Consider the following 9,955-nt stretch of genomic DNA (forward strand, 5'->3'; position numbering starts at 1 on the left):
CTGCGATGTGGACGGACAGCTTGCGTTTGGTTTTCCATCTCATTTCACTTGAGCCACCATTTCTGTTTCTATTGGGATTTATCAATTTATCTTGCAATAATTGTACTGCAAGACGACTATTTGTGTTACACCCATATGGTTTTGTATCTGTGGACAACGGATATCTCTATTGAAATAAAAATTCTGGGACACTAAACTACGACGATCAGAGAAAAGGTCATTCGACGAATCCTTTCCGGGGTTTCCATGCGGGTTTTGAGAAACATATTCCTCCTGGAAATGGCCCTTAACAAGTACTTAGAAAAATCTCGGGACACATGTGCGGGAATAACATTTGGGCCTATTCTGAGCACCCCTCAACTGCAGAATGAGTGAGCAGAAGTTGTTCAGCGTATGGGTGATCCTGCCCCATGCTCATGAGGCATCTGGCATGTGGCTTCTACCACTGGGTTAATCAACAGCGACTAAGAGAGTGCGAACTGGTCCAGGGGGAATCGGAATAAAACCATATGCGCCCTCAAAGTATTTTTGGAACACACGAACCCAACGAAATGGGAGGATTTATTGCTTCGGTTGATTTCATGTCATTCCTGCTGCATTTCTGGTGGCTGTCGCCACCCCCAAGTCTAAAAAGTGTAGTTCATCGTTTATTGTGTATTATTTTAAAAACACTCTACCTCCAGTAAACAAATATGGGGAGTGTTTCATTTGGGGAAGGCGGTTTTTCAGAACATTACCCATGCGCTGAACGTCGGTCGGCTGAACGGTCCCAGTGCTTCTGTGGATTGATAAAAAATGATAACATCAGTCGCGGCAATACTGGCCTACGCAATTTCGATTATGTTCATTTATTTATATTAAAAGTAGCGAGGAACCAGTCAATTACGTGACTATCTGCGGGAAGCGGCAGCAGTGCGATATTGTAATTGATGCAGGCACGGCGCTGTTGAAAGCAGATCTATAAACACAGAACGAGAGGAATAAGTGGTGGCAGCTGTTTCTTTTTTCTGTTCGTGGGCGCAGGCAAGAAGGCACACAGGATGTGCGTGTCATCAGACAGGCGCGCCCGAATCCGAGCCGGAGACTACCCTCACTTGACCTGCGCAGGGCGAACACACCCTGTGGCACATCTCTCGGCACGCACATACTTCGCCGTGTTCTTTTTGGGTCACGTGTGAAAGGAGGACTTAGTTCCGAAATCAAGGGCGGGAAACTAAAAAGCATGTCTCACTTTTGACTTTACAATTGACTGGTGTGCTACTTGAACAGTGTCCGCTTTGGGTAAACTGTACTAACCTGCGTAGAAGCTCCTACTTCCTTCTTTTTGAGCCCCCAGTTGATTGAGCTTTGGGGCGCTGCGTTTTCCGCATGCTGCGCTTGCGGTTTTCGCTTTTCCTCTCTGCGTTCTCTTCGTTGCGCTTTTTAATGAACTCCAGTCGCATGCGAGACTTGACAATTTGCTCGGGGCGGCGCATCTCCTTGTCGTTTCCGGTCAGCCGCTTCTTAAGTTCTAGCTTTAAGTTGTGCCGCGCATGACGACTGACTGGGTAGCGCTGGGCATGGCTCAACGGCTTGGCGTTCTCGTCATCACTGCCTGCATTTTCGCGCTGCAGCTGGTCCTCGATCTTAGACTTCTCCTTCCACTCAGCATAACGACCTGTTTTAAAGGAGGCAGGAATCCACGCACCGGACTCGGTCCTAATTTTGTTGGCTCGCGGATCTTGTACAGAAACCATTTTTTTCTTAATTCGGTCCCACTTCTTAAGGCCGGGCTTGTGCTTCACTTCCTGGGATAAGTCGCGGTCCGACACCGAAAACTCGGCGTTCTGCGCCTGCCGCTCAAAGTTGTTAATGGCCAGACCATCCTCTGTGTGCTTGTCAGCCGACTGGTACGGCACATAGTGATCCTCGTCCTTGCTGTTTATCTTCCGCTTTTTCTTCTTTGGCTTATCCTTGTAAAGGGCGTCCATGTTCTGGAGCCTCTTGGGCGCAACGACTTTATTGAAAGTACTACTAATAGCTTCCTCGTCGGCGGTGGGCATTCTGCCTGAGCTTGGTTTTGACGCCTCGATCGTTTTCTTTTCCTCGTCGATATCCTCCTCTGCGCGCTGCTGCCTAAACTTGTTGATTACTTCCGCATGCTGCATTCGTTTTTCCTTCATAACGATGAACTGCGTGGACTTTTGAGTGGTGTTGAGTTCAAAAACGGTCTGAAAAGGGCACAATTACTGATAAGTGAGCGAACATTTATCGTAAAACTGTTGAGAAACTCACACCACCAGGACGGAAACTACGCATCTTCACCAGTATATCGTGCTTTTCCTCCTGCAACCTGCGCTCTGTGGCGCTCACCTTTGCCTGCGACTCTGTTGATTGTCCACTAGCTTCAGCCGCCTGGGCGAGCACAGGGGCAGCTGTGAAGAAATCCTCCAATGGCTTGAGCGCAAAGAATTTAATTTTCTTTACACGCGCATTGGCATCCGTGGAGGCTACTGGTCGGGAGCTCAAGTATTTTTTGTAGGCGTTTTCGCTGGTCCGCAATACTCCGGCCTGCAGAAATACATGTACAATTACGTATCATTAGAAACTTTAATATGCAGTAGCCTGCATTTAAAACTTACAATATGGTGACTTTTCTTTATATCGGTCACTGTGAGGTGCTCTTCCTCGAGCAAATCTTGCGGAATGGTACCCAATGCCGAGCTGTCGTGTATATTAAAGGGTCTGTTCAAGAACAAGTGCAGATCCAGTAGATGTGCTGTGTCGTCTGTGGACACAATAGAGTATGCGGTTCCTGTGCGACCGGCGCGAGCGCAACGACCTACCCGGTGGACAAACAGTTTCGGTTTACCCGGGAAGTGCAGGTTCACCACAAAGTCTAGACTGGGAATGTCAATACCACGCGCGGCCACGTCCGTGACTATTAGCACGGACACCTTTTTGTTCACAAATTTGGCGGTGTTTATTTTGCGAGCAGCTGGATCCAGGCTGGAGTAGACTGAGGCGTTGGAGATTCCAGCCTCAGTAAGTATGTACGAAATGAGTTCGACATGGTGCTGCGTACCGGCGAACACCACGGTTTGCGACTCCACCGGAATAACATACTTAAGAAGAACCACAAGTGCTGTGTAGCGGTCGTCTGGTCGACAGTACAGAAACTTAAGAGCCAGTGCATCCGGGAGCTTGGACTCGACGTCTAAGCGAATAAGCACTGGGTCGTTTAGTCCGGCACGGGCGAACTCCACTAGCAGTTTTGGCAGCGTGGCCGAAAACATGACCGTCTGCCGGGACGACGGCAATCTGTGCAGCGTTTCGTTTAGTTGCTCGCCGAATCCCATCTCGAAGAGTCGATCGGCTTCATCGAACACCACGTACTCTAGGAGAGCAATTAAATTAATTTCTGCTTTTATGCTCCGCAACTATCAACTCACCTATGGAATTGAGCTTCAAGTCCATTTCTACACACAAATGCAGAAAACGACCTGGCGTAGCGACAATTACGTCCGGGCAGGTATGTATAGCCGAGAACTGTGAGTCCATGGAGTCGCCACCTAGCACCAGAATGCTCTTCAGTTCCATAAAGCGACCCAGCTCCTTGATGAACTTATACGTCTGCACAGCCAGCTCGCGCGTCGGTGACAAGATCAGGGCACGGGCTCCCTTTGTGGGCTCGCGCCTCTGTAGTTTTTCAAAGAGCGGAATCAGAAAGCAGGCCGTCTTGCCGGAGCCCGTCTTGGCCATTGCCACCACATCGCGTCCCTCCAGGATGAGCGGAATCGTTTTCCGCTGTATGGGGGTGGGAACCTTGTAGCCCCGCTTGGTGATGCCCTTTATCAGCTCGAAGCCCAGCCCCATGGACTGGAATCCACCACTCTTGTTCTTCTTGGACTTGGACTTGAGAATGTCGGCGCCCCGGTCGCTGGTGCCGGCATCGTTGTCCAGTGATGGAAAGCCTGGTATTTCATCCGCCTGCTTCTTACGCTGCCAATGCAAAGTATGTATTGAAACCTAAGCAACAAGAGACAATTCTCTCTTACCATATTTTTTTTGTTTTGAATAAAAACAACACGTGCAAAATCGATGACAATTCCACACTATCGATAACTCCATAAATTAGCCAACACCAATTTCTTAAAAATTGACTAACGCTACAAAATACCGCATTGTAGCTGGCGCTTGGATTTTCATTTGGCTAACTCGCATTTTAATATTTATATTCATTTAATATTCATAAAACCTCGACCAAACCGGTAAAATAAAGGAAATAATAGAGTGGTGCGATTTAATAGCTATGGCTATTCATTTTTCTTAATCGTTTATTAAATAAATGCTACATCTTTTCCAGATAATGAAAATAATTGATAATTGAAAATGAATTTTTAAAATTATATATTTCTATCAACATGCGAATTTGCTTAAAGCTCTCTTAGCATTTAAGTTAATCGAGTTTCAATAAGAACTGGTATGAAATAGTCATTAGACTGGCTGCTTTACAAATGCACTTATAGGCTCAATATCCTAAATATATCTTATCGAACTTACATTAAAAGTATATTTGCACTAACTAAGCGTCCTCTCCAAAATCCAAGTCGGCCTCCGACTCCTGAACCAGCACTATCTGCTCCAGGCGGTCAATGCGCCTCAGCATTTCCTCTTTTTCCCGCTGAAAGGAGTCGGCCCGCCGCCGCAGTTCTTCGTTCTGACGCCGCAACTCGTGAAGCTGGCGACAGATCTCAGAAGAAGTTAGCAGCGGCATTACGTTCGGAGATTTCGGCGGCTGCTTCGTCGCATTGACGATTGTCTTCGCAGGTGCCGCCCCGTTGTTTACTGTGCATTGCCCGGATCCTGCCGAGAGTGAAGGTCGCAGCTGTATCGTCTGGACGGTACCCACTTGTCCCCTAAGCGAACTGCCCGACGCGGGATGGCCTGAAGGCTGTGGGGTTGGTACCGCGGCTTCGTTCTGGCTGTGTGATTCTTCTAGCGAATTGGGATCCAGCGGTCTTTGCAGCGAGGGGAGCTTTAACTAATTAAGCAGCGTTCAAGTAAAGTAAGCAGGTGAGCTGAGAAACTATTTCATATTTACCTGTCGAGCCTGCAACTGGCGCATGTTGACTAGCTTTGTGCCATCAGGAAGATGCCGCACCATTCCAGAGCTGTCGATAAGGCAAGATCTTATATATTTCTGCAAAATATGTGAAATCAACGTACCTTGCCAAAGAGGCGGGTATTTTCTGAAGGGACTTTGGCGTGTTGTCCGATCCGTAGAGTTTCTTAAAATCAGTCAACGAGATTATGCGTATATTCTGCCCTCAAATATAAATTATTATAGGAACTACCGAAACAAAACAACCTTGCATACCTTGTTCTTGGCAACTCCTGCCGGCGACGGAAGATCCTTCTGCTTTAGGACATTCATCCTAATCTTGGGATGAGAGTTATTAACATTTGTGCGGAGCGCTACGACCGAGGGCCGGACATTTCCATTTGTGGATTGCTTGCCGCTGATGCCCGATTTTGTTTCGTGCAACAGCATGCGTCCTCCTTCCGAGAGGACAAGTTGGCGTCCATTCTGCAACGCAGTGTTCAGCATTTCTTTCGAGGCCTCGTCATCGTTGTCCTGCACCATGTCTGCGATTCCGTGCGTCTTAAGCATGTTAAGCGCAGTGTTCCGCAGCACGTTTGCATCTGCCAGGGAAAATAGGTTTTTATTCGGTTGATATCGCCGAAACTCGTAACTTACGGCCTCGCATGTTTTCTAGGACATCCATTCGTTCTTCAACCGACATTTCTCTGTCGTCAAGGGTTTTAATTACTTCCGGTTCGTCCATTATTGAGCTGACAGCTTCACTAGTTTCCTTCTGCAAATCAATGGAGAATAAATTCAAATATGAGATGATTTTTTTTTCTGCGAATCAATGGGGAATACAATATTTGATACAATTTTTGTAAGGGTATCAGGAATGTAGGCCAAAGTTGGGAATGTTCTTGCTATTAGTTTAGCAAACAAATACAAGTTGTCGAAAGTACATACTCTGGTCTTATGTGTTTGTTGCTGAAGTTTGATAAGCGCAGCGTGGTAAAAGGCAGCGATACATTGTATTGTTAAGAATAGGGAACAGCCAAGCAAAACGTAAGTAAAACCTCATATTCTTCCTTCAAGCGCACTCACCTCCGATTCCTCGTTGAACTTCTTACTGGCCTGTGCCTGTCGTGCCGCTTCTAGCTCCGCCAGCACATCTGCTTGTTCCGTGTACACGGCAAGTCCGATCGGTGTCTTGCCGAATTTTGAGACCAAGGCGACATCTGCATGGCACTTGAGTAGCAGGCGCACAATTCCTTTGTGTCTTTTCTCGACCGCCCAGTGCAGCGGGGTCATGCGAAGCTGACACAGGAATGTTGGTTTGTCATTTTAAACAGTTATTGTTTATATATTCTTACCATGTCGCGGGAGTTGACGTTGCACTTTAGCGCCAGCAGCAAACTGACTATCCGCTCGTGACCGTAATAGCAGGCTAGGTGGAGCGGCGTTCGGTCTACCTTGGTCTTGCCGTCCATGTTAATGCCTCCCTGCAGGAGGATTTCGCAAATCTCCAGCTGATTGTTCATGGCGGCAAAGTGAAGTGCCGACATACCTAGCCAGTCGGAAGCGAAGGGAGCTCCATGCGCTAGCGCCGCCTTGACCCCCGCCACATCGCTGTCTCTGGCGCACTGGAGCAGCTGTTTGCCCAGGTCAACGCATGTGGCCGGACCCACCAGGATCCCCTTCTTTTGCTGGACATCACCTTCGGTGCGCTATGAAGGAGTCGCCTCGGTTAGTGTGGCTTACAAGCAAGGTACCGCGAATCTTACGATCTCGTAGTGCATCAGGTTGGTGTTCTCCATGGGGTAGACATGACCATCCGCTCGGAGAGTAGCAACGACTTTGCTGGCGCTGAAACTTTGCATTTTAGCAGGCGAACACTTTCAGCGACGAGTGAAGGCCTATAATTGTCATTACTGCTATAATTTTATTAAGCAAAGGCTAAGAATGCCTTTAATTATGAATGTTTACGTTTTTAGATCTCCGCAGTGTGACCAGACGTAGAAAAGTCCTTAAACTCACCTATCGGATAAAATTGTTTCTGAGATGGCTTTCGTCATTGCATTAGTTACTTCAATCATGTAAAATCATATTAAACTTAAATCATTTTCTGCCTCCCCGTTATTCTTACATTTAAATTTAAATCACATCTAGATCCCGTAAGACATTACTTGAATAATACGAAATATAGGGCAATCGAAGCAGAATTTATTGGTATATCCCAAAAGGGAGGAATAGGTATCGATAATCTCTACATGTCGAATATTTCTGATCGATATCAAGTACGGTCACACACTCTATCTTTATCGTATTTACAGTTCGCGGTTTCGAGCTTTGCAACACGCAATGAGAAAACTAAAACTAATTTTGTGACGCGGTAATCAAGTAAATGTGCAGCGGTCTAATTTAGTTCAGTGTTGCACGTGCAAAATACATCCTCGTAAATGGGTTATCGCTGTGAGAGAACAACTCATTTTTGTTCAGTTTTCAAAGCTTATGAGGTATGAAAAGAAAAGGAAGTAACGGTAACGGCATCGGCTTGTTGCTTTCTCCACTCCTCTTTCATCAGCGTCATGTGTGTGAGTGTGCAAGTGAATGTGTATGCTACCCTTAAAATTCTCAGTGAATATTATTGAAATGTTAATAAAAGCAAGCGAAAAAATGCAAAATATGGGATGGATAGCAAATGGATACGCATGAACAATAGTAAGTACATGTGTGTAATATTTCCTATTTTTTTTATTATTGGTGTTAAAAACAAGAGACTAACAATCTCTTTCGTGCTCATGAGCGGCCATCTAATTCTGAGTGGCCATTTCTGATCTCAAACAAAATAAAGAGAACAAAAAATGTTTCCTTCTCTTTCTTCCGCCACCATTTTATTCTGGGTTGGTTAGGAAGATTGTTAGTAATTAAAATATATCTTCGTCTCTTTCTTCCACCGCCATTTTACTTTGCCATTGTAAGGATGAAGATATGATATGCTATATATGATATATAAGTTTAAGATTTATAAAGCAGCCGTTTTTACTGCGTTGCTCCAAATTCTCTGCTATTGGTCTTTCTCTTAAACTTAAAATTATTAAATAGTTTTCAAATTTATAAATTTGTTAAATTTGTATTTCGCAAAGTTAAATGTAAACCGAAATTTGGCATTTTAGAAGTTTATATAATCATCGCACAATTCCTTTGTGTCTTTTCTCGACCGCCCAGTGCAGCGGGGTCATGCGAAGCTGACACAGGAATGTTGGTTTGTCATTTTAAACAGTTATTGTTTATATATTCTTACCATGTCGCGGGAGTTGACGTTGCACTTTAGCGCCAGCAGCAAACTGACTATCCGCTCGTGACCGTAATAGCAGGCTAGGTGGAGCGGCGTTCGGTCTACCTTGGTCTTGCCGTCCATGTTAATGCCTCCCTGCAGGAGGATTTCGCAAATCTCCAGCTGATTGTTCATGGCGGCAAAGTGAAGTGCCGACATACCTAGCCAGTCGGAAGCGAAGGGAGCTCCATGCGCTAGCGCCGCCTTGACCCCCGCCACATCGCTGTCTCTGGCGCACTGGAGCAGCTGTTTGCCCAGGTCAACGCATGTGGCCGGACCCACCAGGATCCCCTTCTTTTGCTGGACATCACCTTCGGTGCGCTATGAAGGAGTCGCCTCGGTTAGTGTGGCTTACAAGCAAGGTACCGCGAATCTTACGATCTCGTAGTGCATCAGGTTGGTGTTCTCCATGGGGTAGACATGACCATCCGCTCGGAGAGTAGCAACGACTTTGCTGGCGCTGAAACTTTGCATTTTAGCAGGCGAACACTTTCAGCGACGAGTGAAGGCCTATAATTGTCATTACTGCTATAATTTTATTAAGCAAAGGCTAAGAATGCCTTTAATTATGAATGTTTACGTTTTTAGATCTCCGCAGTGTGACCAGACGTAGAAAAGTCCTTAAACTCACCTATCGGATAAAATTGTTTCTGAGATGGCTTTCGTCATTGCATTAGTTACTTCAATCATGTAAAATCATATTAAACTTAAATCATTTTCTGCCTCCCCGTTATTCTTACATTTAAATTTAAATCACATCTAGATCCCGTAAGACATTACTTGAATAATACGAAGAATAATACGAAATATAGGGCAATCGAAGCAGAATTTATTGGTATATCCCAAAAGGGAGGAATAGGTATCGATAATCTCTACATGTCGAATATTTCTGATCGATATCAAGTACGGTCACACACTCTATCTTTATCGTATTTACAGTTCGCGGTTTCGAGCTTTGCAACACGCAATGAGAAAACTAAAACTAATTTTGTGACGCGGTAATCAAGTAAATGTGCAGCGGTCTAATTTAGTTCAGTGTTGCACGTGCAAAATACATCCTCGTAAATGGGTTATCGCTGTGAGAGAACAACTCATTTTTGTTCAGTTTTCAAAGCTTATGAGGTATGAAAAGAAAAGGAAGTAACGGTAACGGCATCGGCTTGTTGCTTTCTCCACTCCTCTTTCATCAGCGTCATGTGTGTGAGTGTGCAAGTGAATGTGTATGCTACCCTTAAAATTCTCAGTGAATATTATTGAAATGTTAATAAAAGCAAGCGAAAAAATGCAAAATATGGGATGGATAGCAAATGGATACGCATGAACAATAGTAAGTACATGTGTGTAATATTTCCTATTTTTTTTATTATTGGTGTTAAAAACAAGAGACTAACAATCTCTTTCGTGCTCATGAGCGGCCATCTAATTCTGAGTGGCCATTTCTGATCTCAAACAAAATAAAGAGAACAAAAAATGTTTCCTTCTCTTTCTTCCGCCACCATTTTATTCTGGGTTGGTTAGGAAGATTGTTAGTAATTAAAATATATCTTCGTCTC

The 9,955-nt window shown here is 45.1% G+C and overlaps 3 protein-coding genes across 6 annotated transcripts; all 3 read right to left on the minus strand.

Moving 5' to 3' along the window:
* Positions 1 to 634: 634 nt before the first annotated feature.
* On the minus strand, positions 635 to 4,178 carry LOC6734414 (ATP-dependent RNA helicase DDX54). 2 transcript variants are annotated; one of them, XM_016182038.3, is made up of 6 exons: positions 4,038 to 4,177; positions 3,432 to 3,981; positions 2,622 to 3,376; positions 2,275 to 2,550; positions 1,297 to 2,210; positions 635 to 778 (listed from the first exon to the last, which is right to left on the minus strand). In XM_016182038.3, the coding sequence occupies exons 1-5, from the start codon at positions 4,038 to 4,040 to the stop codon at positions 1,311 to 1,313; spliced, it is 2,484 nt and encodes an 827-aa protein (XP_016029690.1). In that variant the 5' UTR covers positions 4,041 to 4,177; the 3' UTR covers positions 635 to 778; positions 1,297 to 1,310. The 2 variants fall into 2 exon arrangements, with proteins under 2 accessions (XP_016029690.1, XP_016029689.1); XM_016182037.3 differs by having other exon boundaries at positions 728 to 958; positions 4,038 to 4,178.
* A 194-nt stretch (positions 4,179 to 4,372) lies between these two features.
* On the minus strand, positions 4,373 to 6,981 carry LOC6734415 (caskin-2). Of its 2 annotated transcripts, XM_039293452.2 has the most exons (9): positions 6,850 to 6,981; positions 6,439 to 6,792; positions 6,170 to 6,382; positions 6,032 to 6,052; positions 5,741 to 5,858; positions 5,360 to 5,685; positions 5,209 to 5,303; positions 5,084 to 5,153; positions 4,373 to 5,023 (listed from the first exon to the last, which is right to left on the minus strand). In XM_039293452.2, exons 1-9 carry the CDS (start codon positions 6,943 to 6,945, stop codon positions 4,565 to 4,567), a joined length of 1,752 nt encoding a protein of 583 aa, XP_039149386.1. In that variant the 5' UTR covers positions 6,946 to 6,981; the 3' UTR covers positions 4,373 to 4,564. The 2 variants fall into 2 exon arrangements, with proteins under 2 accessions (XP_039149386.1, XP_039149387.1); XM_039293453.2 differs by lacking the exon at positions 6,032 to 6,052.
* LOC120284757 (GA-binding protein subunit beta-2-like) lies at positions 6,968 to 9,130 on the minus strand. Of its 2 annotated transcripts, XM_039293460.2 has the most exons (4): positions 8,983 to 9,127; positions 8,781 to 8,912; positions 8,370 to 8,723; positions 6,968 to 7,102 (listed from the first exon to the last, which is right to left on the minus strand). In XM_039293460.2, the coding sequence occupies exons 2-4, from the start codon at positions 8,874 to 8,876 to the stop codon at positions 7,034 to 7,036; spliced, it is 519 nt and encodes a 172-aa protein (XP_039149394.1). In that variant the 5' UTR covers positions 8,877 to 8,912; positions 8,983 to 9,127; the 3' UTR covers positions 6,968 to 7,033. The 2 variants fall into 2 exon arrangements, with proteins under 2 accessions (XP_039149394.1, XP_039149395.1); XM_039293461.2 differs by lacking the exon at positions 6,968 to 7,102 and adding an exon at positions 7,269 to 8,313 and having other exon boundaries at positions 8,781 to 9,130.
* Positions 9,131 to 9,955: the final 825 nt, after the last annotated feature.

Source organism: Drosophila simulans, chromosome 3L, assembly GCF_016746395.2.
Source record: "Drosophila simulans strain w501 chromosome 3L, Prin_Dsim_3.1, whole genome shotgun sequence".
NCBI classification, from domain to species: domain Eukaryota; kingdom Metazoa; phylum Arthropoda; class Insecta; order Diptera; family Drosophilidae; genus Drosophila; species Drosophila simulans.

Coding starts and splice junctions, on each gene's coding strand:
- LOC6734414 (XM_016182038.3), bottom strand. Junction 3,377..3,431: donor CTTGAAGCTCAATTCCATAG/GTGAGTTGATAG, acceptor TTGCTCTCCTAG/AGTACGTGGTGTTCGATGAA. Junction 2,211..2,274: donor GTAGTTTCCGTCCTGGTGGT/GTGAGTTTCTCA, acceptor TGCCCTTTTCAG/ACCGTTTTTGAACTCAACAC.
- LOC6734415 (XM_039293452.2), bottom strand. CDS start 6,945: ATGCAAAGTTTCAGCGCCAGCAAAGTCGTTGCTACTCTCCGAGCGGAT. Junction 6,053..6,169: donor AGTTCAACGAGGAATCGGAG/GTGAGTGCGCTT, acceptor ATCAAACTTCAG/CAACAAACACATAAGACCAG. Junction 5,686..5,740: donor CCTAGAAAACATGCGAGGCC/GTAAGTTACGAG, acceptor TTTCCCTGGCAG/ATGCAAACGTGCTGCGGAAC.
- LOC120284757 (XM_039293460.2), bottom strand. CDS start 8,876: ATGCAAAGTTTCAGCGCCAGCAAAGTCGTTGCTACTCTCCGAGCGGAT. Junction 8,724..8,780: donor ACCTGATGCACTACGAGATC/GTAAGATTCGCG, acceptor ACTCCTTCATAG/CGCACCGAAGGTGATGTCCA. Junction 7,103..8,369: donor ACGTCAACTCCCGCGACATG/GTAAGAATATAT, acceptor TTTATCCGATAG/GTGAGTTTAAGGACTTTTCT.